Source organism: Scleropages formosus, chromosome 20 (assembly GCF_900964775.1).
Source record: "Scleropages formosus chromosome 20, fSclFor1.1, whole genome shotgun sequence".
In the NCBI taxonomy this organism is placed as follows: Eukaryota; Metazoa; Chordata; class Actinopteri; order Osteoglossiformes; family Osteoglossidae; genus Scleropages; species Scleropages formosus.
Window position 1 is genome coordinate 383040 of NC_041825.1, and position 27741 is coordinate 410780.

The following is a 27741-nucleotide window of genomic DNA, read 5'->3' on the forward strand; positions in this document are numbered from 1 at the left end:
CATTCCACAGTGGTGACATGGGAACTGTGTGTGTATCCAATATGTTTGCCTAGGCAGAGCTAAAAACTGAGTGTGTTTAAGTCTTTGTCCAGTCCTCTCTGATGGTGCTCAGCGATTACGCGCTCCTAACTACGGATCCCGAATGGTGTGGCTGTCAATTATGAAGGCACGGCCTGACCAAGGAGTAGCAGCACAGGTGTTCCAGGATGGCAAGATACCTCAGGGAGAAAGAGGAAAAAAAAAAAAAAGGAAAACTCGTGAGCACATCAGTTGTGTTCATCAGCTGAAACACAGTTTTAAACAAACGAGCTTTTGCTCTAGTTTAGTCTAATAACAGAAGGTTAATGCTTTACTGTACTAGGAAGAGCATTCCGCAGTTCAGGGGCTCTCCCACCTGCAGCGTTCACACAAATCCCTGGGACTCGGAAAGTCGATGAGCAGCCGGCGAAGGGATGAAAGAACTGGAGTGATATGGGAGAATTGCTGGGAACCAGCGACTGTTTTGGCTGCGATATTTTGGACGATCTGGTGGGAAGCAAGATGTAGGCAGGGCGGACAGACAACGGAGACTTGCAGTAGACAAGTCTGCTGGATGAAAAGACACAAAGCAGCTTCTTGGTGTCCGGTTGAGAGAAGCACTTTAACTTGGAGGTATTTCTCAGGTGAAGGAAGCAAGTCTTTATAGGTCAGTTTATACGGGGTTTGGCTTGACGATGACTGCAAGATTCCACGGAGAAGATGAAGTGCTGAAATTGAGATCCATGAAATTCAACTGAGAAAGTTTACTGCTTTAAATCTTTGGTGCCGGGAGCAAGACCTCAGTTTCATCCGGGTTCAAGGCAAGACAGCTGACACCCATCCAGGCCTTGATGTCATGGTGGAAGTGAGATAGGTGCTTGAAAACGTACTTGTCTCAAGGCTAGATGGACAAGTAAAGCTGCATATCTCTGGTGTAAGAGTACAAATTATCACTATTTCATGTCATGTATACTAGATTACACTTTTCAGACTGAATAGCACTATTTGACTGTCGTTCATGCACGCTGTAGCTGAACCCATTTTTATTTGTACTGCACAAGTAATGTCATAATCATGACTGTTTTTATTAACTTAGCTGACAACATTGTCCAACGCAGTTTAAAGTGTTATATTTGTGTAATGCCAAGGTTCCTAAAATGATATACTAATTTATGCTGCTGTCCGACATCGTTCATTTTATGATGGGAAAATACTGCTGTAATAAAGACTAAAATTTACCCAAATCAAATCTCATCAGAAAATGTATTACTATATTGTAATATCTTTTTGTTTTTTCTGTGTCTATCGTTTTTTGTTTTGTATAGGTAGCTTTGTGTTGTTTATATGGCACAAGGGTCCTGGAGGAACGTTGTTTTGGTTCACTGTATACTGTACTCGCTATATATGGTTGAAATGACAATAAAGCCACATTTACTTTGATGTATTTTAAAGGATTGAACTATTAAGAATTACAGTTAAATGGTTCTTGATTAGTACAGTCTCTAGTGATTAAAACGCCCAGTTGGAGGTGAAAGAACTCGTAGCGTAGACTTGGTGGATGAGAGCTGTGTCTGGGTCACTTTAGGGAGATGAGCACTTTTCATAAATTAAACAGAGTTGTACATCCCTGCAGAAAAATAAACAAGAGAGAAATGTGCTTGGCCTCAGATCCTGCGCAAAAAATGTCAATGTTTATTTACTGGCGCAAGGAGGCAGACCTTGCCATATCTTGAATTTTATGAAACAAATGTTTCGTTTAAATCTTATTAGACTAAAGCAAGTAAACAGACAATTAAGTACAAAACTGATGATCAAATTCTGAGAAAAGCAGCTAATGAGGAACTGCGATGGCTAAAGTCAATAAGCACGTCTTAAAATCTATGGTCCGGAACATCTAGTGCTACAGGTACAGCTGGAATTCGAAGCTCTTTTGGGACTGGGTTACTCATAAATGTAGGTCATACAAAAGTAGGTCTTTGTCCATTTCTTGTTTGATGGGACTCTAATGGCAGCATAAAGTGTACAGGATTTGTTTTTTTTTTTTTTTTTTTTAAACATCCTGCTGTCGTTCAGCCGAACACCCTTGAATCTATCAGTTATACAGCATGGGGTTTAAAAATGTCTCAGCATTCAGCCTCCCCCCTCGGACACACAGTCTTCCCTTATCAGACCTTCAATGGTCATCCAACAATTAACAGTTAAAAACACAAACGAGGCTGGAAACTGTCTGCAGACACCTCCCGTTGGCCTTTACCACGGTGGGTTGGGGCCGTGCAGCTGTCCCCTCCTCAAGGTCACTCTACTGCGTTGCATTTAGGCTGTTGCCAGTGCTTCTGCACGGCCTCATGTAATGGATAGAATGTAAAAGCAAGAGAATAATGGAATGAAACCAGTCTCGTTTAAATTCATGCAATTATTTTTTTAACGCCAGTAAGGCTGACCCGTTCCTTCCAGATAAAGCTTTCCTTCACTTGTCATACCTTGTATAGCACCTGGGAACGTACTTTTAACAGCGAGAGAGTTTTTGGCAATTACTAGGAAAAGTTATTACAGCTTTATTTACAGAAAACTTTATATGCAATTTTTACAATTATGAACTTCTTGCAGCTGACAGGTTTGCTTTACACCCACCCAAGTGGACGTGACCCACACTGGGGCGTCGCAAAATCAGTCGACCGCTGTTTTAATTGATCCTGCAATGCAAGCAGCTTCTGCCGAGAATTCTGAAGCTTGTTGGTTTTTCTGCTTTGTCTTCCACCTGGCTTCCAATTTGGACACAACGCGTTGCTTTCATATTCTTGAATGTTCAAATGAAAGCCAGTTGGTAAACTGGGGCAAGAGTGGCATCATTATTTATTTAAAAAAAAAAAAAGAAAAAAAATCACAAATTGAAGTCTGCCTTTGGAACAGGTGGTGAAAAGTGCAGTTGTCTCACTCCTCCAGGAGAGCATGTTCTTCCCATGTTATCAGGGCATTTTTCCTCTGCTTTCCAAAGACTGGCTGATCTAACCCTAACCAGGTCCTGCACCTGAACTTGTACTGTCCAAATGACCACGGCCTGGACTGCGTTAATGGCGTCAGTTTGACAAAACAGTAAATGAGAATAATAATTGAGTTCAGTAAAACACACTTACCTTACTAATCTATTTAGTCATGATGTTTAAATGTTTTTACAGTAAATATATATATTCCACCCACAGCTTCTGAACAGCGCTCACTCATGTATGGTACACGTCTGGTTTTGGGACATTTGTTGAAATTATTCCGATTTAGACATTTAGTAACAATCAGAAACTTTTGCTCAACATAAAGGTCAAATTAAGAGCCTATGTGCTGAAATCCTGCTAGTAAACACAAAATTAGGAAGCAAATGGGGGAGCACACAGAACCCACCAAAATCTGGTTTTACTTTTCATGACGACATGATCCATGTTATTACAAACAAACACCTATTTTGGTAAGCTCTGTGTGCTCTTCCATCTTCTTCCTAATATAATTTAGACATTAAAAGTTATACATGGTTATGAATTCATATCTTAAATACCACTACTGGAACTGATGCAAAAAAAAAAAAAAAAAAAAAAAACAACAATAAGCAGAGACAAGCACAAAATGTACATAGCATTAAGAGCTATATTAAAAGAGTGCAAGACAGTAGTTTTATATTCAACCAAGTTATCCGAAGAACTTTCTCCTCCATCTTTGCATTTACATTTAAATCACTAGCAGCCCTAAGTTTGCAAAGGAGTAACCAAACCACTGTTACCATTCAGAAAGACCTGATCAAGGTCATGAGGCAAAGTAGATTCCAACTATGAAAAACAAAATTATATTTTCAGTTTGCATACAGTGCAAACCTCTGCAATCTCGTGTTAAAAGAAAAGATTATACAAAGTGAACAAAACGGAAGGACATAACATACTGTGCATGATACACAAAGGAATTGTACGAATACTGACAAATACTCCCTTACTCATGAGTATAGTGAATGACAAACTTTTCAGACTGATTCCAGAAGAGCACTTACACTGAATGAGAAATTAATCTCTAGTCATAGCCACGAGCACCATATTACACCCAGTTAACAGAAAAGTTTACACAAGATTTCACAACACTACTTTAACAGCTGTGATTGTGTAATGGAAAAATCTTCTCATCTCAAGTATTCAATTCAATATTCAACCTATGACAACATGGAATTAACGTTGAAAAATATTGGGAAATACCAGTAAGCTTTAAAATTGTTTTGGAAACCCCAAAATGCCCAGACCCTCTCCACAGTATTAAATGTTGTGTGAATGCGCCAGCTACACCGAACACAACAGACGTTGGCATTCCCAGGGGACGCTCCCTGGGAGAATAAGCATTTGAGGAAAACGGCACATGTTGAAAGCAGAGTGAGGGGAAAAAGAGAGACAGGGGAAACCCAATTAGGCGTTTCAGGAGGTCATTTGCTCAGTGTTACTGGACTTACTATGAGCAAGCAACAAGCAGACACTTTTCTTAGCCAATAACCCACATAAACTGTTCACGTTCATTGTCCCCTCACTGGTCATTCTCTTTGTGCTGCATTGGCTTCAGATGTTGAAACACACTGACGTTTGAACCGTCAAACAAATCTAACCAAGACACTTCAGTCTCACAGAGTAAAAAAGTATACATTTCATATTACATTTGTTAATTAGAAAGGTGGCAGTGCTAACACCTGTGACAGATCATCAAGCTAATCATTTCCTGTAGAAATGTACCCAGTGAAATGACTGACTAATCTCTGATTTTTAGAGTCAGCACTAGTTAGAAAAACATCACTAGGTTTAACAGATTTGTGGTGCTCGGACAAAAATGCTAACGTTAGCATTTAAAAGAAAAAATAAACCAGAAAATAATGATTATAACATCCTAGCTTTTTGCTTCTGTAATGCTATAGCACAGAAGATGACTGGTGGATGAGAAGCCAACAGCTGACAGAATTACTGAATATCGATCCTATGGCTCAGTACTGGGATTCAACCATCACATGGGCGAAGCTGCTGCATCTGAGCTGAAATCCATCTCTAAAGTCAGAGATTCTGGGAAGGAAAAAAATAAAAGACAAGACATCCAATTTATCTGTTTTTCATGGTACCTGACTTTACTTGCCCCACTCATCTCAGGTTTATATGAAATTATAACACAAGTGCCTATCTCAAGACATGGGCTGAAAGAACGATATAAAACATTTGCATATGTTTCCCCCAGTATGGAATGGAATATACAGAGAAAAACGAATAAGTGAGTACTTTTTAAACAACCACATTAAACAAAGCTACACTAGCTGAAGTTCTGCAAGGCCTCTCACACAATGGAAATGTCTGTGATGAAGAGAAAGACAAGCTCAACATTACCTAAGGGCCCAGGATTGGCTTCGGCAGCATCATTATGCATGAGTGAGTCAAGGGTGCGAGGGGACATAGGGAAGAGGTCACTCGTGTTTCCAGAGTTGGTGCTGCAATAAGATATCACAACAAGCTGTTTTACAATGACTATCAGGACAGATGTGAACTGTGACTTGTAAAATGTGAATTATTCTGCATCATTCTCAAATGAAATACACAGTCATCCTTTAATCTGGGGATCATATACAGTTTTAACAGTTACCATCATTCCCAACTAGGCATTGCCAAACTTGGTCCTGAACACAAGCCCCTCATCCAAGGAGCATGTGTTAAGATCCAAACTTAACACACAGCATTACAAAGATTAAAAACTCCAGAAAAATGGAGAACATGATGAAAGTTGTTAGTGAAAGGAGTTTTGTGGCTGGATATCAAAGTACCAAAGATAAGTAAGATCAGATGAAAACAAAAGATCAGTAACACAACAGATCAAACCCATCCCAAAATTTAAAACTGATATTGTTGTAATGAAAAATATAGAGGACCTTTGTAAATGTTATTTTTAATACATAAGATGTCAGTTCTCTTCTTTCCATAGGTGGGTAGTAGCAAATTTATTTATATGCTGGCTCCTAAACTTACAAACAACTGTGACCGAATGTCTGTTCATAATTCCAAAGTCACTTTTAAGTTTTAAAAAAAAGAAAAATCAATAAAACGTCAAAGCTCTTATTTTGAAAAAAGAAAAAAAAAGAAAATTTCATGCACCAAATATTTTTTCAATCTCATTTTCACTGCACCCTAGTTCATTCTCTGGCTGAACAACAAAACCATCAAAGCTTATTTTTATACAAGTTTTGGCATTTAAGGCACAAGGGTAAACAAAAATTGCAGAGCCCCAGCACCAAAGGGCTGTCATTCTCAACATTCCTGGCCTTTCACCATCACCACACACTTATATGTAGGATTTACATACAGCAATGGTTCACTCAAACGCTTCAAGGTTTTACACATATCCTGCGTACATACATATACATACACATATGTATATGTAATTTTGCAGAGCAGGGTGAATGTGAATTTAAAAACCAAAAACAAGAAAACAGACAATCTTGCAAAAGGTGACACAAAGATGGATGTGAAAAAGCTGAAATATAGAAAAAAAAACTCAAGAGCAATGAGTGAGAGAATGGCCTGCGAGAGGCTCACAACAGCCCTTGCCCTCGCCCTCTGGGACGCTCGTGTGCTCATGCGCCGCGAGCGGTGAACCCACACACAGCTCTCTCCATGCCACAGCCCTGCCCTACCCGGGGAATCCGTTCGCCAGGAGCTCGCTGTCCGGCAAGTCCATGAACACAGAGGGGCACCTACGGAGACAGGCGAGTTTCTCACACCGCGCCGACGGTACACCTATTCGCCAGCTTCCCTGCAAAGCTCCCTCGGATTAGTCCCAAATTTACAGACCTGCCACTTGTGCATTTTATCAGTGTTGCCGTCTTGCCATTTTCATAAGGTCATTTACATTACATTTGCATTCATTTATTTGGCAGACGCTTTTCTCCAAAGCGAGTTCCAACGAACTCCATGCAGTGTTATCGTCATGTTTTACAGGTCATGTTTTAAATCCCTCTGCTGTTTATTTTATAGATCATGCTCCAAATTTAGTGTTTTTCTCATTTAATTGCAAGTTTCGATTATTGTTTTACTTCCTTTAAATGCACTGAACTGTGCCTTGTTTATGTGCTATATAAGTATCACACTGAATACTTGTGTATTGCTGTGTTAAATAAGTGAGGCCCAAGTTGTCTGTGTTCCTCACAGGCTAATGCATATAATCCACTAGCAAAAGATGCAAAATGTGTCACACAAAGGTGTAATACCTCAAACTGATTGTATCTGCACATGAAATGTACGTTTAAAAAAAAAAAAAAAAAACAAAAAAAAAAAACACACTTACGGCGTAACACAAATGAACTTTGTCTTCAGGTATGGAACTGCACCTATTAGAAAGAACAAAACGAAATGGTCAAAATTCTTCCTAAATTGACTGCGTTAGTAAGAAATTCAATTCAATTTTCCAGTGCAATGACACAGAATTTTGAACAATTGTGCATCAAAATAATTCAGTCAAAACTAACAGAAAAAAATGGGGAAAAAAGTAATCCAGGTGGCACCTGGGGGGGGGGGGCAGGGGACTCCAAGCACATCTAACTTCAGATGTAGACTTTTAATACTTTCAGTACTTTGAAAATTTGCCGTTATTCCATAAGCTACAGAAAAGTGCTCCAATAGCTAACCCTTTTACAAGAGGACATCTGACAGTCAAATGTGCATTTGCCAAAATAACCCTGAGATAAAAAGCTGCACAAAAGCAAAAACAACTTCAGAAGCCCAACAGGCCATGAGCAGACTGCTTGTACTGTTATTTAAACAGCACCAACTAGGTGGCAGAGGAAAAGTGCAAACTGGGGAGCAAGGGTTTGAACACGCTGTTTTGGCACCACGATACAGTCTCAGTAGTTATGATGTTATTAATTTACATTAACTGCCTCTGAAACTTTACTTACCGCTCAAGTCGCTGCATCGTGAAAGCTGCTTAACTTCATCAAAAAGGAAAATCAACGACTACCTGGGTCTGTAGAGTCAGGTTCTGCGGCCTCAGCCCGGCAGTACTTCCCAAATGCTTCCTCTTTGGGCAGGTCTGGGTAAAGGTAGACCAGTGGAGACACTAGAATGTTGGTGGCATCCATGATCTTGTAGCCCATGATGATTTCAGCAAAAGACATGCTATTGAGCTGCTGCTTGGTGTAGGGTTCCACAGACTGTATCTGTGTCTTGCCTGCAAAATCCAGGTGAGAGAGTGCAGAGAAAAAGCAAAGGACTGTCAGCTTGGGTAAATGAATACCTTTGCAAATGTCCACAGAAACACAATTCTGTGCTCACTGCATTCTATAGGATTTATTCATTCTGCTCTCAAGTGGCACAGTCTAGTGCAAGCTGGTGTAACATTTCCACAGAGAACCACTGAAACAACCTGTAGTACATTTTCCAATACAAATAAATGCAAATGATTATCACTCGCTCATACCATTGACTACAGTTAATACCAAAGCTTGCAATTTACTGCATGCAATTAAGCCGTCAGCAAGGCCAAATAATTACATAGCCATCATTTCATCAATCTTAAAACTTTTTCTTTGGTAAAACTGCTTGACATGTTGAAAATCTATTAAATATATTTTATCAATAAAATGACAAATCCTATTATGGTTATGGATTTTAATTTAAATGTCAATTTTCTCAAATTTATAAGATGAACTCCCAGCCATTATAAACAGACTGACTACAGCTGGTGTAAAACTAAAGTTCTGCAGAAAACCCGTGCAGTTTACAAACCTAATGCATTCCAAACACATGAAATTATCAGGTGATTACATAAACAAGAAATAGTTCACTACCGAATGCTGGTTATTATAGAAAAAAAATTAAGAAGGCACTTCTAGTACCTCATAAAGTTCACACACTGCCTTTGATTTGTGAGAAAAAAAAATAATTGCAAAGAGAAACAAACTACAGATTTACATTGTAAAACACAGGTATAACAAGGAATTATTCATAAAAATCAAACAACATAAAATAAACACAAGAGGCCTACACATGAAATGCAAGAGAGATGCAAAGAATACGCTTCTGTAGTGGCTTTGATACGAGCTGCCTGGTCCTCGTGTATTGCTGTGCATCACGAAAGTGCCTTGTGCAGCAGCCGCCATGATGTTGGCATCTCTTTGTACTCCTCCACTTCTACACAGTGAGCTTCTCTATAGTTTGCCACAAGGCATTTCCAATAGCTGCAAAAGGCAGACCATAAACGAAAAGAGCAACTTTCACCTGTTACTGAAGCAAGTCCCCATAAACTGGAGTCTTGTAAACCAGGGTATGAGTGCACTTCAGAGCCATTAAAATTGAGTGAAAGCTTTCATTGACATTAATATCTCAATCTTGTGTACAAAGTTGAAAGTTGTCCAATCGTGTACAGCTTTCTCCATTGTACACGATGGAAAGTTCACTAGGTGCTGCCTGTTGCAGAATATATTGCTACTTATTCAACTTCTAGCAGCGATCATCTTCCTATCCCCTATGCCACCAGCACTGACCACTGATGTCCTTCTCCACCCAGGTGAAGGTGATGCCTCCCTCCTTGCTGCTCTCACTGAAGCGCAGTAAGAAGGTCCCCGGAGGCTTTGTGCTCAAGATGGCTCTCTCCCTCTCCTTGCTGATGAAACCCATGATGTACCTGCAGTGTAAGCCATTCCCATTTTAGTACTGCTCATCATGGAAGAGCTTGGAAGCTTTTTTTAACATGCTTTAACATGCTTTGTCATTTGCAAATTTTCCTTTCTTAAAGTCACTAAGCTGAAGGACCTGCTTGTTTAGTGCTGTTCTTATATTGCACCTTAGATTCATGACTAATAACACACACTATGTAGAAATCATTAGTTTGGCCAAACCCCTCTAACCCATTCAACTATCTGCCATCTTATCTACACCCCTGTTGTAGACACAAGTCCAACACCAAACTGATAAAATTCTATTGTTTTCTTACCCTTCGTTCCAGAGCACTAGGATGTACTTCTTTACTAGGTCGATGATATTGTCCAACCAAACCCAGAAGGAGAAGCCTTTTCCAACCATATTTTCCTGAGTTGTTGTTGAAAGGAAATATACATTAATATAAAAAAACCAATGAAAGCGTTGTTGGAAAAATTACTAAGATGGTCAGCAATGGCAAAGCTACACACTTTACAGAACTTGGCCCAGGTGATCTGGCATCCAGAGTAGTTCACACATGGTCCTGCCAGGAAAAACACACAAACATTACAAAAAAAAAAAAAAAGACAAGGACTGCAAAGTTACTGTAGCTAGAGGCAGTGATCATGGAATGCAAACAGAGAAAAAATATAATACGGTGGAAGAGTGCCAAGAACAATGGAGAACAAAACAATGGGAAAAGTTTTGGGTCGAGAAGAGAAAAGGTGTTGTAATTGAGCCTGAGGACCCCACTGTCTGTACTTACCATTTAATTAGGTCACAGTCCGCTACCCTTTAGCAACATAATCATTATTACTGGTTACACACTGGCTTACAATTGTTACTTTCTAGAATGCCCAGGAAGGGTGGGCAACCACTGGCCCGTGGTCCCCCAGAGGTTTTTTTCTCCCTCAACCTGGGAGTTTTTGTTCCTTTCCCCAGTGGTCAGTAGACATACTTATAGTTCTATAAAAAGTACTTCATTATGGTAGCCATTAGTTGACTGTCTTCTTTGTATCTGTTTTTCTTGCCTCATGCCTATGTTAAAGCGCTCTGTGTCACTGCGTGAGAAGAGTGCTCTATAAAAATAAACTGAATTAAATTGAATTGAATTAGCAATAATAAAAAAACAACTCATGAGCTCAGTTTATGTTGAAATAAGGACTAAACAAAAGCTTGTGAAGAAAGAAGAATGTAAACCAGCAAACACCGCAGCTCTCACAGTTGAAGTCGTCAATGACACTGGAGGAGAGTGAAATACAAAAATGACTTGAGCACCTCGGTCTTCCTCATCATTTTGCCATGCCTTACCCAACAGCTTCTCTGCAAGGGTGGTGAGCTGCTCGATGTTCAGGCCTCGTTTGGTGGTCGAGGAGAACTGCCAGCTGAGCACCTCTGCCACCTGGTCCCATGTCGCCACTGGTGGCTTCGTGAAGAAGTTCACATTCTGTGGTCAGGAAGCAGGCAGGGACATTACACCTCACTGCAACAACATGGTACTGCTAAGCTCTTACTAAAGAGCCATCTACTGGCTGGCACACCATGCTACAAACACACATCTGTAACAAAAGACACAGATCTACAATAACAAGAGGAGTAAAAAAAAAAAAAAAAAGAAAACACATGCTTTATATAGGAGTTTGTTGTAAGGCAATTAATTATTCAATCACACCAACCCAGTAACACTGCAGTAAAGCCTTGTGCACTGCTGTTGGACCGACAAAGTACACCATGATCTGGAGACGCTATGTTACCTTAGGGTGATTGGTGAGCATGTTGTACCACAGGATAGAGGCCCAGGCATTTGGCATCTGACAGATGTTGGAGATCACAACAACTGGGAGAGAGTGTGTCTAGAGGGAGAAATGTGAACTTTTTTTAAACCCTTTTGAAGTTTATTCATATAAAAAGGCATAAAGAAAGAGTACACACACACACACACACACACACACACACACACACACTTTCAGAACCACTTGTCCCTTACGGGGTCACGGGGAACCGGAGCCTACCCGGCAACACAGGGCGTAAGGCCGGAGGGGGAAGGGGACACACCCAGGACAGGACGCCAGTCCGTCACAAGGCACCCCAAGCGGGACTCGAACCCCAGACCCACCGGAGAGCAGGACTGCGATCCAACCCACTGCGCCACCGCACCCCCCTCAGAAAGAGTAAACATACAGAATAAAATCATTTGTAAAATTGACACTAAGACAATTCAAAGAAACCTATTTTAGCTTTTTTAAAAAAAATTGCATTTCCTTTGTAGGCTTGAAAAACTTCACTGTGCGTTCTTCCCTCCAGTATTCGGTTTCCCACTATATCCAGTCTGCTACTCTTAATACCGCTTATCATGAATTGGTCCAGACCAGGGCTACTGTTCAACCACTAAAGTTTACCGTCCCAGATCAGTGCACTGCTACATGTCTAGCACTTCTTTTCACATCCTTTTGTGTGCCCCGTTTCTGGGCAACATTCCTACCTCCAGGTCTATCTTGAGGCCTTGGTGGTAGACCTCCGTCTCAAAAGTAATAAGGTGGAGCTCCTCAGTTACAATCAAGGAGGCCTTGAATGAGAAGGTGATGAAATGTTAGTGAAGTGTCATACACATTGACCATTTTGCAAGCACCTTGTCTGAAATGCAATACGACAGCAATAATTGCATAAAGAGCTTTAAAAGAAGAAGAATTTGAGTAAGAGCTGTAACAAACAGTAACACTAGAAAATAATGTAGTGAATTGAAGGATATGAAAAATAACAGTCATTGATCGCAACAAGACATCTGTGAGGCCAGAACTATGCAGCAGTTAGAAAAGGCAGATACTCACGTCACTGGTGGTCCTGCCACCATTGCCACACCTCTGCTCTCTTAGAGTCTGGAAGAGACATGCTCTTTAAACAAAGATAAAAGGAAAACTGGGAATCACTGAAGGTTGTACATCATAACTAGGACTCACCAAGTGTTTGAACTCTGCAGACAGGCTGCCATTGTTGGACTCCTCCATATTCATGACCTTTGTGTTAGTCCCCAGGATGTTGAACTTACGTGACCTAGACATTGGAAAACCTAGAACTGTCATAAAATGAAACACTCAACTGCTTTCAAGAAGATCAAGCGAGTGAGAGCACAAGGGTTACTTCACATATCGCAAGAGCATCACAAGAAAGCGCTACTCACCCTCGCAGTGCAGCTACATCCCCTGACTCTCTGAAGAAAACCACAAACAAACATTTCAGCAGTTTTAAATACAGAACTGAAACAGGAGAATTTGTGAATTCCTTCCTCACTATGTTTGCACAGTAAGTTAAAGACAAGGCCATGTAAATGCTGAAAGCCTTTGACCTACACACATCGATATGAGAATTCTAGAAAACACATAGAAAATGTAAGGCTGGCAAAGAAACGTACTTGTCAATGCAGACTTTGATTTTAAGTTGGTAATTCAGTTCAGGAAATTTTACCAGCAACCTGAAATAAACAGAAACAGAAGTCAATATAAAACAGAATGAAAAACCCAACACAGGCAATGACCGTTCATATTACTGCAAATTGGTGAAGAGTTCACAGAAAGCACATCACATACCTAACTTTGGTGGTGAACTGTACCCCAGTTTTGATAACCAGTGGCCGGTCAGGATGCATGGGCATGCAGGGCTGTCGCTCCACCACAAAAGCACTACAGAACAAGAAGAAAGTACACAATTTGGGGGGTGGGCATTTCACAACAGCAGACAAAATTCGTTTTTTGTGTGTGAGGCACACCTCTTCATCAGGTTCCTAAAGAGGTCCACAATCTTCTCCTCCAGGGCAGGCCGGTGCTGGATGATGGGGTCTCCCTTGTAGGAAACCTTCTGCTGTAGCTCCTCAAGTTTCTTGATCTGCTGGCGAATCTGCAACTGGGACTCAGCCAAGGAGGTTATCCTGTCAGAGAAACAAAGAAGAGTCTGTGATTACCACTGACACTGTCATGCTTACACTTCTGCCACATGAAGAAGTGCAAAAGGATGAAGAGGAGCTTCTTCCCTCAGGCTGTTCGGGCCCTCAACCAATACAACACCTAGGACTAAATACCAGTCACCTCCAGGAACCACTCCAGCTCTGCTATTCCATTTCATATACAAACTCAAACTGAACCACCTGCGCGATCTTGCACATTACATTGCACTGTTGCACACCATATTGCACTACATCTTATGCCGCACATATTTTTATAATTAGATATTTATATATTTTGGTCTTACATATGCATAAAGAGATTGTATCCATTTTTTCCTTTAGATTTTAGTACCTGTTATTTGTCTTTCTAGATTGTTATGTCGGACAGCTGCATAAAGCATTTCACTGCACGTCGTACTGCGTATGGTTGTGTATGTGACAAAATTTGAATTTGAAAAGTCAGATTACAAAACCATGCTATAAATAAAGTGAGTTAAAACACAATTCCAAGTAGCCAACAGGTGCAGCGCAACAGTCTTTATAAAGGTGTGTTACAGTGTGGCTGTTACACACTGTTGGTACAATAATACTTAGTGTTGCTCATTAGAAACACTTTAAAATTGCAGTCTCATGGCATCCTCCTATACAAAATGTCATCAAAGATGAAAATTTTTGGTACTTTGCCAAGAACAGCGGACAGAAGTGGCGTACCATGTCTCCAAACGATCCAGGCAGATGTTGGGCGTTCCTCCAATGGAGGCAATTTGCTGCCTCCTCTTCCAGTCAGCCAGTTCTTCCTCAGTCAGGTTCTTCTGCACAAAGTCCATAGCTGACAGCAATCCTGCCATCTCTGTCACAATTTGCTATTAAAAAGGAGATCATGGAGCACATTAATAAAATATGCTTTCAAGCTTTCATACCATTTATTTCTGAGCTGAAGAGACTCCCCCCCCCCCCCCCCAAGTCACTGAAGTAGTACTCACTGTAGTCTCGCATCATGTTCACATTTATTCATTCAACTGATACTTTTCTCCAAAGTGACTTGCAGTGTTACCTACAATTACCAACCCATTTATACAGCTGGGTCATTTTACTGGAACAACTGATTGGTAGCACTGTGCTCAAGGGTACTACACTTAGAGGCAAGATTCAAACCTAATACCTTTGGGCCCAAAGGAAGCAGCTCTAATGACTATGCGACACTACCAGCTGCCCCATATTAATAATATTAATAAATACTATAACGAATAGTAAACGCATGTTAATAAGAGATGATAAAATAAACCGCTGTTCTGCCTAAGCTGCATCCCGCATTATACCCTGTGCTTCTAGTTGGCACTGAGACCCTGCCTAGAATGAAAAGTTTATGGAAACAGAGTAAATAAACAACTCTTTTTTTTTTTTTTTAAATATACAGACTCTAATCCATGAATAAATCAAAGGATTAAGCTGAATAATTGACCAATTTGAGTTATGAACAGACTCCCAGCCCCTAGCATGTTTATAAGTTGAGATACAAATGTGAACACATTCTCTTTTGCATGTGCTTCATGTTTTTGTTTGTGAAGTCCTACCCTCCGGAGCTGGTCCAGTGCTGTAAGCATCTGCTCCAGCTGGGCCATCTTCTGCCTGGTGGCTGCTGCTTGGCTATTTCCATTGAGGTCCTGGGACAGCTCTGAACCCAGTAGCCAGGAGATCAGTTGCTGTTCATTTCTAGAAAGTTCTCCACAAACTAGATCTCAAAGCATCTTCCACCGAAACACTGTTTATTATAATGACACTGACATTAAACTAATTACAAAACTAACTACAAAAGAGACCGCAACCAAAACACACTTTTAACCGCACTTACTTACGGTTTATCTACCCTAGTGAAATACCCTATGACTAAATACCCTTTCACTTAGCAACAGACACTGTATTTTTCAACCTTACCTCCCTGACTTTTCAAGGTCTTGTAATTAAAATCAAAGTCATCCTGCAGGTTTTCCAACATTTTCATCTTCTGTTCCATATCCTGCATTTAAATGAAATGCAGTAAGTGAAGGGTAGTATTAAAAGGAAGCACAACTGTATATACAAGTGTGTACACCCATGGTTATTGCATCATGTTCCAGTGACTGAGTGAAAACAAGCCGGTGACAGGGGTTAAAGCCAGGATCCCTCCACGCTGCAGCAATCTGTAAAGATGGACAAGCCCACCACTGTTCTCAGGCTCCTCACCTGCACCCTCTTTCTCACATCCTGCAGGTTATGCTCCAGCATCTGCTGTTTCTCAGTCACAACTGTCCCTGTGGGGTGAGCAGCCTGACCATCCTGGAGAGAACAGACACAAATCCAATTGTTCACAAAAGGCTGTATAACTCGGTTAACATTTTTTTCCAACCAAAAATCAAATCACAACTCTGCTGTGGAGGAGACCTTAAAGAACTCTAGTGACACTGATGTGACAGAATCAAATGTGACCCGAATAGAGATAGGATGCACAGCATAGCTCCTGCAATTTACATTGATTTCTACCTCAGCAATGATCTGTCTTCAGCTTTACTGCAATTACTCAACTAACACTTTCAAGGAAACAAAAACTACAACCACCACGTAAATTCCGACAGGTAGTCCTTGACTTATGACAGGGTTCTGTGTCGAAAACATCGTCGGAAGTTCGTGGTTAGTCCAAAATCTCCTTATGCTGTATTTTATGAACCATAAGGATCTATAAAGAGTTAATATGCATGAACGCTGAACTGCAGAACACTCAGTTGCACTAACTTTAAAACAAACCAGATGAGAAGACTGTCAAGTACGGTAAGAAGAAGTCCTTTGCATTTTGGCTCACAATGGTGACAGCCATGATGATTCAGCAAAAATGTTGCCAGCAACATCTCAGGACTCTGACATGCTGAATCATTGCTGAATTATTTTAACCTCCACAAGCTTAACAATATCATGTAGTAGAAATGAGAGCTTATGGTACTACAGGAGGTATAGAGGAAAACACCTTGCCTTCATTTTTAATGTTTAATTTTTGATAAAGCAGCGTAGAAGAATCAAACTTTATTCAGGCCTTATCTGTAACTACGATGGCTGCTTCAAATGTAACAGTAATCACCAACGTGACCAGACACCATGAATTCACCGAAAACAGTTTTATTGCTGATTTTAACAAGATTTTAATGTTGATTGTAGTTAAAAAAAAAAAAAAAAAAAAAAAATCATCAGGAGATCATTTATCACTGGTTCATGAGACTGACCCAACAAACATTGGCTCCAGTGTTTTTTCACTTATTTCACAAATCATTCGCGTTAAAAATAATTCCAAAATAGAACAGAAATATCAATAAGATAAGTACTATAATAATTTTTTCCTGCCACACTATTGCTTTCATTTCTGAATCTGTTTCATTTCTTTATTCTTTTCTGCCCCACCAAAAAAGTCACATTTCTGCTTGCTAGACATTGTGAAAAATAAAATAAAAAATAACTTGAATGGAATCACCATTGCAACGTTCTGTAAATAACACAACATTTTTGTGAAGAGAACGCAACTGCTGATAGACAAACTGAGCGAATCAACAAGAAATGTGGTTCCTGCAGCAGTGCGGCCAGTCGATGTTATCGTACAGCAGATGGAGCAGCTGTCTAAACATCCAGTCTCAAAAATAATACAATATGGAAGATGGAACAGCTGTCCTAAGTCACATATCTTCTAAGGACCATGAGTAAAGAAAATGAGAATACCATATAAAACTGAACTTGTTAACAAAAACTACGTTTTTTTTCCCCTTACGACTACAGCTGACATGTTCCTCCCACTGTGAGCATCATTCCTCCAAAACTGAGAACACACACAGACACACAGTCTGAATCGCTTGCCCCATTCGGGGTCGCGGGTAGCCGGAGCCTAACCCGGCAACACAGGGCATAAGGCTGGAGGGGGAGGGGACACACCGAGGACAGGACGTCAGTCTGTCGCAAGGTACCCCAAGCGGGACTTGAACCCCAGACCTACCGGAGAGTAGGACCCGGTCCAACCCACTGCACCCCCCTAAAACTGAGAACAGCATCCTGTAAATTCAAATTTTAGCAATCTGATGTTATTTGCACTTCTAGGAACAAAAACAGCTATTACAAAACATTTTGAGAGATATAACTTTGAAAGGTTCAGCTCAGCAGGATAATACCGTTTTCTCACTCTCTTCTACAGCTCAGTCCATTTGTCCAATACAGTCCATTTGTTCAGTCCAATAAATTCATCTAGTGTTTACTTGGGGTGGTCAGCATATCTCTTAATTATATAGAGATATGCTGACCACCCCAAGTAAACACTAGATGAATTTATTGTGTCAATAAATGCAGAAATAACATGACAAATGTACTGAAAAGGGAAGACATACATTCCCAGGCAATCTATGCATGAGCAAAGTGTTTTGTCTGCTTTACAATTTAAGCAACAGAGCTCTAGGCAGCTGGCTATCAATGAGATAACATGAATTTATCAGTTTACTAGAAATGCACCTATTTCATACATCCAGAGCACTTGTACAAAGACAGATGCAAAGGGAATAGCAGCTCATGTGGTTCTATGAACTGAGTGAAGGTGTTGGAGGCTGTGCAAGAGGTGGACAAAGACAAGCATCTTGGAGCACTACCTGGGAAGCTGTGGCAGCCGTCTGCAACAGGCGCTGTTCCTCCCACAGGCAACGGGCAACGATGCGGGCAATCTCCATGGGCTTCTCCAGGTACTTGCTCTGTAGGTGCTGCTTGATGCGTCGCAGGTTGTGCTGGTACAGGACATTGTTCTCCTGCAGAAATCGGCTGTACTGCTGGTCGATCTCACCCAGAAGGTTGTGGAAGACCAGTGTGGCATGGGACTCCTTGTTGGCGGCATAAGCCCTGGGGAATACAGGTCTGCTTTACATGGCCTCACACTGGTGCTCAGGTGTTTAATCCCATTCATTTCTCCAAAACAGCAGTGTTACCACAGCACTGAAACTTGTGGAAGGTCTTCATCATTCTACTCTTTGAGAAGTATAAAAATCTGCACAAATATGTGGAACAACGTATACCCATTATGGAGAGAACACAGCTTTAAACATGTATAAAAAGCAGAAAATGAGTTTACAAAAGAGAAAGCAACATAATCAGTCTAACAGCACAGAGGGAAATAAATGTGGTTTAAAGGATAAACCTTTTACTTGTGTGATGTACATGAGCTCAAATGGTGGACAGTGACAAATTAACTGTACTTTAGAATCACACATCTGCATCTAAGTCTCTCTTTCTCTTGAGGTGATGCACTCATTGTCCTCAATACACACATTGTACTCAAATGTCTGCTAAATTAGTACATGTACAGGTAAAAAGAACAGGGGCAATACTAGTTGCAGGCCTATCATGGCTTTACAGGAATGGGCGTTACATTCTGTGATGGATCTCGTACTACAGGTGGCTCACAACACAGAACTCATACAAGGACACCTAATGGTTCACCACTCTTTGTACCATGCAGGACAACTAGATAAGAAGTTGGTAAAAGGCCAGTTGCAGAAAAAGTGCACAAATAAAGCTGAATCCAAGTAAACAAAACACAATTAGAGCTACATGTTCTAGAAGTGCTCATCCTGTCTCTCAGAATTTTGGATTTACACCAATACCATGTTTTCCATATCAAACACCTTACTATCTTTTACACCCATCCTCACAAAGCTCTTCTTACCTTATCTGCACTGGTACTTCAGTAGAGTATTTAGAGCAGAGGCACATAATTTACCGGACCTTGCTTTGAGGGCCAAGAGTTACGCTACATTTTTCCAAACTTAGCTGCCACTTTCCCTACTGAAATGAATAAGTGGAAAGAGTTCCTTAGTCCCTAGACACTTCAGACACACAATTTACGACTAAAATGTCTTTTTAAAACAGATATGGACAGCACGGTGGCACAGCGAGTAGAGCTGCTGTCTCACAGCACCTGGGTGGTTTGAAAGGACGTGGGTTTGATCCCCCCTCAGTTTGTATGAAGTTTGTACGTTCGCCCCGTGCCTGTGTGGGTTTCCTCCGGGTGCTCTAGTTTCCTCCCACAGTGTGTGAGTGACAGAGAGAGTGTTCCAGTGATGTATGGATGAGTGACCCAGTTTTAAGAAGTTTATCCAGCAGTGTAAGTCACCTTGGTGAATAAGGTGTGTGCTGATAACACTACATAGAGTTCACTGGAAGTCCGTTTGGAGAAAAGCATCTGCTAAATTAAGTAATGTAAATTTCTGCTTTACTGCTAAAAGCTCATGATCAGTTAATGCAGTTTGAGATGCAATCTAACACCACTCAACTGGCTTAATAAATTTCCAAGTGGATGTTGGGAAAGCTATAAAGACCAAACTTCTGTAGGTTCTCAGGGCCAATAAACAGTATTTAATATGCCCCTGGGGACAGCTGGTAGCGTAGTGGTTAGAGCTTCTGCGTTTGAACCCAAAGGTCGGGAGTGTACAGAAGCCAGCCATCACAAGCAACCATATTTATGACATTTCACACTGAGCAACGAGGGAGGCGTGGAGCCTTTGGCACAAAACATGGTACACACCAGTCCTGGCTTTCAATCCATGGGGCAAGGAACTGCCGCAGCTCCATGGGAAAGCTGTCACTGTACAGGTGATAGAGTTGTTCCAGGTATCTGGGGTCCAACTGCTGTAACTGATTCCACTGGGCCATTGTGTCCAGGACCTTCTGTATCCTGGGGATGGGGGACAAGATCCAAAACATCAAGGAAAACATTAATCTGAACCATAACACCCATCATAAACAACATGAATGCTCAGCCACAGAAGATCAAATAATCTGGAAGCCAAGCACTAAAACCACCTGCCAAGAGTCAGTGTTACATCCAAAAAAGTGCAGGAACTTCCGGACTAAAACAAACAACCGCCACCAGTGAAGCTCCACCAAGTCAAAAATATCACCTTACTGTCTGTACTCATCAGCTTTTAGCAGGCAGTTCCTGTAAAACAACATGATTCAGGCTTCTCTAATTGAAGTTCGCTAAGATGTATGGCTGAATCATTTAAGGAGATATCTAACATGTGCTTCCTGCCAAAAATTAAATACAGATGGGGACTATATATGCACACATTTACACACACTTCAGTGGCATTTTTGTGTGTGTGTGTGTGGCAGCTGTATTAAATGCAAGGTTTACCATGGAGTACAGAAAAACATATTGCTGCACAAAATAAGATGAATATCACAGATCAACATCACATTTTATTTACCAAATTTCAAAAACTACCGTGTTCGTTGTTTAGAGTAAGACATGAGTACATGTCCTGAGTTAGTTTTATCTGATTCTTTAACACACAAAGGCCAGCCCAACAGATATATTTGCTAAGCTCTGGATGATGCATTTCCTACAAGAAAGATAGTAAACCACAAGGCTAGCTGTGTTCCCTACGCTCTTGTTTCTGAGGAAGAGAAGTGACAAAGATAAGACCCTAGAGGGGAAACCCATTCAGCTTTCCCTGAATCAGCAAAACGTGGGCAAAATCGGAACTTTGACACCTAATACAGATGGTGCCCGACTTCGAATTTTAATTTTTTTCCCCCTAACAAGCGATACGCAGTGCGATACAGTCTCGTGGAGTGCTGCTGCTGCCCAGCATCGCAGTCTGTCACACAGAGGTGTGTATTAGGTATATTAAATACAGTGAAACGTAACCCCATCATAAGTTGGGGACCACCAGTACTCCTAAAAAAGCAATTTAATGTATAAAGTAACTTGATTTACAACTATTCACTTTCCCATGGCATAAAATCATTGTCTATGTCGATAGACTTTCAGCTACTTCAGATGCTTAAGTAATTCCCTCCAATTAAAAAGTACAATACACTAAGTAAGCACAAGGGTAAAAACCACATTTGAAAAGGGATTAGTGGGTGAGTGACTGAGCTGTTTAAAAGTATGTGAACCCCCTGTGTCCTGTAGTTTCACCAAAAAAAAAAAAAAAAATCATTATTTAATGAGAAGTTGTCTTTCTCATGTGACATAGGTGTGTATTTATCAATTCAACATGTTCATTTTGAGGAAATCATACATTTAGCAGTGGAAAAAAAAAAGTAGTGCAGGAGCAAAATTAACTGAACCTCAAGTTGCACTGGCTAAACCAGGAGGGTAGGTAGAATGAGATGTGTAAATCAGAATTATTCCTTCATTTGACAAGTTTAAGATTCACATTTTACAAGTTTATTTTAATATTGTACACAAGAATACTGACTATCCCTATTGGGTTCCCATATTTTCAAGCAGCACTGTGTGCGTGTATTTATATAAAGACACACACATCTGTGGAGCAGGTTTTTATCATTACAGTAATGTTGCTGTGTTCCATACATGAGGAAGTACTCCAAGCTCACATGCCACGTTGATCTGAGAACAAAGGGGAACTGATGCTTTCTACTTTCACACCCTTCCTGGATGTTTCGATTGTCAGGTTTCAGCAATGGATGAGTTGAAACAATTAATCACGGCACAAATGAAACCCTGTAATTTAATAACCACTGTGAACACAACCTGTGAGTAATGAGTGATATTATGCATCTGTCAAATTAAAAAGCTTGCACAACTTTCATTCCACTGTTGCAAATAGCTGAGGTTTTGCTGTAGCAACCCTGGTTATGTCATTAAGAACATACTCAAGGCTAACAATGGTGCTGTGAAGAAGACTTTTTTTCAGATAAAAACTGACAGAACATCATTCTGAGTACTAGGTGCTGCTTTACAATTAAATCCAAAAAGACCAAATATTAACATTAAAACTTTAATATTAACCATCTAACATCTGAATTTCAAAAAGCTATATTATGATGATATTCAAAAATGCTGCATCACAGCTGTCCTACTCTGCTTATGTTTAATATTAGGTATTATTATAAGTTAATTACCAAGTCTTCCTTCTACAGATACAGATAAATTCTTCCAATACAAGGAACGGCTAACCTTTAACATCATCTTTGACATCATCACTGGAGATGTGCGAAGTTCCTTCCTGCTTCAAACGCTCCACCATCATCCCCATCCCAAAGAAACCCAAGATCACAGGACTTAATGACTACAGACCTGTCGCCTTAACATCTGTGGTCATGAAGTCACTTGAAAAACTGGTGTTGGACTACCTGAAAGACATCACTGGACCCTTGCTGGACCCCCTGCAGTTTGCTTACCGAGCAAACAGGTCTGTGGATGATGCAGTCAACATGGGACTGCACTACATTCTACAACATCTGGACAAACCAGGGACTTATGCAAGAATCCTGTTCGTGGACTTCAGCTCAGCCTTCAACACCATCATCCCACACCTCCTCCTGTCCAAATTAACCCAACTCTCTGTGCCCACCTCCATCTGTCAGTGGATCACCAACTTTCTGACAGACAGGCAGCAGATAGTGAGGCTGGGAAAATTCTCATCCAAAACTCGCACAATCAGTACTGGAGCCCCCCAGGGATGTGTGCTCTCCCCACTGCTCTTCTCCCTGTACACCAACGACTGCACCGCAAAAGACCCCTCTGTCAAACTCCTGAAGCTTGCAGACGACACCACACTCATCGGCCTCATCCGGGATGGTGGTGAGTCTGCTTACAGACAGGAGGTCCAAGAGCTGGCTGTCTGGTGCAGTCATAACAACCTGGAGCTGAACACGCTCAAAACAGTGGAGATGATCGTAGACTTCAGGAGAAACACCTCAGCATTATCCCCACTCACCATCATGAACAGCACTGTGGCAACAGTGGAGTCATTCAGGTTCCTGGGCACCACCATCTCACAGGACCTGAAGTGGGAGCTCCACATAGACTCCATTGTGAAGAAGGCCCAGCAGAGGTTGTACTTCCTTCGCCAGCTGAGGAAGTTCAACCTGCCACAGGAGCTACTGATGCAATTCTACTCTGCAGTCATCGAGTCCGTCCTCTGCACCTCTATAACTGTCTGGTTCGGCTCAGCTACGAAGTCAGACATCAGAAGGCTGCAGCGGATAGTTCGGACTGCTGGAAGAATCATCGGCACATCCCCCCCAGCTCTCCAAGAACTGCACTCGTCCAGAGTCAGTAAAAGGGCTAGCAAAATCATTCTAGACCCCTCACATCCAGGCCACTTCCTCTTCGAACCCTTGCCATCTGGCCGGCGCTACAGAGCACCGAGCACCAGGACAGCCAGGCATAAGAAAAGTTTCTTTCCTCAGGTCATCTACCTCATGAACACCTAAATCTCTCCCCTAGAGAGTAAACCAGTGCAATACATAATGCTATCTATATTTATAACTATTTATCACATCATATCTCTTACTCACACTCCCTTGCATTTGTATCTAGTGACTATTTTTGTATATTGGGTACTTTATATTTTTAAATATTTTTATCCCTTGCTCACATACTCTATCTTCTCACCTGTCTTGTCACTATCATTCTGTCTGTGCTGTGGTAGTTCCTGTCACCAAGACAAATTCCTTGTATGTGCGAACATACTCGGCAATAAAGCTCGTTCTGATTCTGATTCTGATTCCTTCTACAGATACAGATAAATTCTTCCAATAGAAGGAACGGCTAACCTTTAACATCATCTTTGGTACAATGACCATTCCGTAGTGACCGCTTCATTTTATTCAGGCAGCAGCCACACCAAAGAAAGCAGGAAAACACCAGGCTGCTGAAGAATGCAAACATTCAAGCATACATATCAAATTTTCAGGCTGTACATTATTTTATGCGTTAGCTGACATCCAGAGTTAATAACAGTTCATCAGTATTTCCTGCATATACCAAGAGTTAAGGATTAGGCTTAGCTGATCCTTGATTGTTCATTATGGCTTTGCTGAGGTTGTGCACTGATGTCTGTAAAGTCAAAACCAATATGCTTCATTCTACAGTTCAAGCAAATCCATGCTGAAGATGATCTTTCCTTTGCAGATCAACCAATCATTTACATTACATGAAGTATTGGGTTCTGTGTTATATTCCTGATATGCACATTCCTGTAGTTTGTTATGTGCAGAAATCCCATAATGCTCCACTATAACTTGTTCTGTGGAGACAGGCTGCTCCTTAAGATACCTCACCCCCAGAAATATGTGACTGGGCCTGCAGAGGGATACATTATATCCCAAAATCTAGAGGTAAAAACACAAAAATGTTTTCATAATTTTATTTATATATGAAGTTTAATGATTATAAAATACTTTGCAAGTACATATCTTTACAGTACAGTACTGTGTTTGTTGCTCCTGCTACTAATGCATTCCTTTCACTTTAACACAATGTACAGGTTGCATCATTAATATATTTTTACTGTACAAATCATCAAAATCTCTTCAGTGTTTCTTTCTTAACATTTCTGGCATTTGGATACTGCCTAAGGGAACAGCACAGTGGCCCAGCTGTAACGCCTAACAGCCTGTGGGCTGCAAGTCTGCGTGAGGGTTCGAATCCGGCTCAGTCTTTAAGGACTTTATATGTTTCAACAGCATGGCAGAGGATTTCTCTGCGGGTTCTGGTTTCCTCTTATTGTCCAGAGACTCCCGTTTCAAGTGAGTTCCTGACTAACTTCCTTTAATGTGTGAATGAGTATCTGTGATTGTCCAAAGATGGGCTGGCATCCTGTCTAGGGTGTACTCTGCCTAGCAGCCTGTGCTTCCAGGATAGGCTCTGAACAACAAAACCCTGCAAAGAGCAAGTGGTTAAGCAGCAGATTGTAACACATATTACAATAAACACTACACTTGGTCCACAGCAAAGTTTTCCCATTCTTATGTTAAAAAATATCCCTGCTGTATAGTTTTACTATAAGATTTGGTCCATATTATTATCATCATCATCATCACACAGTGCGAACCCCTGTATCAAGCTAAGTAAGGAAAGCTGTGCTATATGAGCTGACAAATACAGAGTAATTGCTTTCTACATTTTAGGCTCTGTAGTTCCTACTTTACAAACATGAAAATGTAATACTACAAAATCCATCATGGTGACTGGCTGAACAAAGACGTTCTGCTTGTACTGTTAACACAGTTATGTACTCGTTATGGGAGGAGGCCCACGGAGAAAGTGACACCCTGCCTGAAGATGAGGAACAGGTTAGCAATACAGCACTTTTTTTAGAACTCAAATATGTAACAGAACAGAGCTGCACAATAACACAAACTTGGCAGACCAACCAAAGAATAAAATACAAATACCATGATCAAGTTAACAGTGAGCTACAGCGTTATTATTAGTTGTAAACTGACTTAAAAATCTTTCTTAACCTAGAACGACTAGACCGGCACTCGGATCCCCAGAAGTTTTTTTTTTTTTTTTTTTCCTCCCCCCCCCTCCCTTGGCTTGACTTTGAGTTGGAAGTTTCTGTTCCTTTCCTCCGTGGCCAGTACTAGTAGTACACAATAACACATACACACAGCTTAATTGTAAGTGCATGGATACAGTATTTCTCTGGTGTACAGTCACTCACTCACTGTCCTCTTTCTTTGCCTAGGCTTACGTCTTTGTTCAGCGCTCTGTCACTGTGTGAGAAGAGCTCATTAAAAATACACTGAATTGACTTGACTGACAGGCGAGTGATTCATTAATTAATAATAAGTAACCGACAGGTGAGATGAGCGTGAGCGTGAGCGTAAACGCGCCGCGACACCCGTCACACCGTCACCGTGGGCGCAAGACCGCCCGCCCGCTGACCCAGCCAGCAAGCAGCAGCACCCAGTGGCCCAGTCTGAGTCTACCACCACTGTCAGTGGACTCAATTGACTCACTGTAACCGCTTTCATAAATCAAGTGCCAGTGAGTGTGTTTAACCATATGATATCATGCATGTGATCAATCCTGCGAACACACACTGTGACTCTGCTGCTGCACGAACGACTGGCACGAAGGAGGAGGAGGAGGAAGAGGAGGAAATGCTCTTCTCACTGCGGCAGCCATCATCGTAATACACCATTAGTTAGTTTCAGAATTACACAGCACTGACTAAAGATGTCAATGGCAAAAAAGTAGCGTCTTAAATCTGAAAGGATGTTACGCGTTGTATTCCGAAGAAATACCGCCGTCATGAAACTTTTTTTGCCCGGCGTGACCGTGAGTGAAAGCGACGCTCGTCAGACGTCACCTGTCAGTCCTGTGCTGTGTGTGTGTCGATAAGTAAAGTATAATTAAAAAGGGAACTTACCTCCAAGTCCAAGTCTAAATTCTCTTAGTACAGTACTAGATGAACAACACTTGTCTCACTTTATACTTAAGTTAAAGTTTTCCGTTCTAACCCTGGACGATATCACGACGCTGTAAATATATGTGTTTTTCTTGCAATGTTTCTTCCACTCGGGGGTCGGAAGTGGGCTGTGAGGCGCTGTGAGTCTCCAGTGCTGCAAGTACAACCAAACAGGACAGTGCAGACACCTTTTTAACAGACAGCCCTGCGCTCCAATCACTAGTGGACAAACCTCCCCGTCTACTCCATTATTCATGAAGTGCGTGCGTCTAAACAAATCGGTGCCTCAGAAGGAGACGTAAGGCGGGATTCAGCGAAGCAAAGGTTGGTCTTGCTCCGTGTTTATGGTCGAAACGTCTTCTGCTGTTCCGCTTCGGGCTAACCCCAGCCGCCTTAAAGTGACATTGCTACTACACATGTCTTATTACGGTGGGAGGCCGTACGTTCAGTTTAGAACAGCCTAGCTGGAAGTCATCTGAATTACTGGCAGCAATGACGTCAGCAGCAGATTAATGAGACAAATGTAAACTACGCTGGTGTTTGTTGTGTAGAACTCACTCACCGAACTGGATACCGGCACGGAAAGGCGGAACGAGTCACATCATCAGTCCCTGAAACTCATAGCTGGGTGTCGATTGTAGTATATATTTGTATATTAATAATTATACTGCTTTAGCTGCCGGGGTTGTAATAATATTATTTTGTGAAAACGCTACATTGTGTTATTGTTGTGATTATTACGCAATATACAGTATACTCTGTGTGTGTATTGCAGTACTGACTATATATAATATATATATGCACCTATAAATAATACACATCTTACATTATTAGTCACAGCTATCACAAAGTGACGTGTATCTGTAATGTTCAA

General features: G+C 41.1%; 1 protein-coding gene across 6 annotated transcripts; it reads right to left on the reverse strand.

Annotated features, from left to right (window-relative positions):
• Positions 1-1690: 1690 nt before the first annotated feature.
• On the reverse strand, positions 1691-27044 carry LOC108919563 (signal transducer and activator of transcription 3). 6 transcript variants are annotated; one of them, XM_018727629.2, is made up of 24 exons: positions 26829-27044; positions 20213-20362; positions 18288-18531; positions 15862-15954; positions 15574-15655; positions 15213-15313; positions 14350-14501; positions 13465-13623; positions 13286-13378; positions 13111-13170; positions 12880-12909; positions 12659-12752; positions 12530-12577; positions 12184-12267; positions 11456-11554; positions 11013-11148; positions 10193-10245; positions 9997-10091; positions 9548-9687; positions 8023-8232; positions 7351-7393; positions 6701-6760; positions 5403-5503; positions 1691-5087 (listed from the first exon to the last, which is right to left on the reverse strand). In XM_018727629.2, exons 2-24 carry the CDS (start codon positions 20338-20340, stop codon positions 5032-5034), a joined length of 2361 nt encoding a protein of 786 aa, XP_018583145.1. In that variant the 5' UTR covers positions 20341-20362; positions 26829-27044; the 3' UTR covers positions 1691-5031. The 6 variants fall into 6 exon arrangements, with proteins under 6 accessions (XP_018583145.1, XP_018583136.1, XP_018583165.1 ...); XM_018727620.2 differs by having other exon boundaries at positions 8020-8232; XM_018727649.2 differs by lacking the exon at positions 6701-6760.
• Positions 27045-27741: the final 697 nt, after the last annotated feature.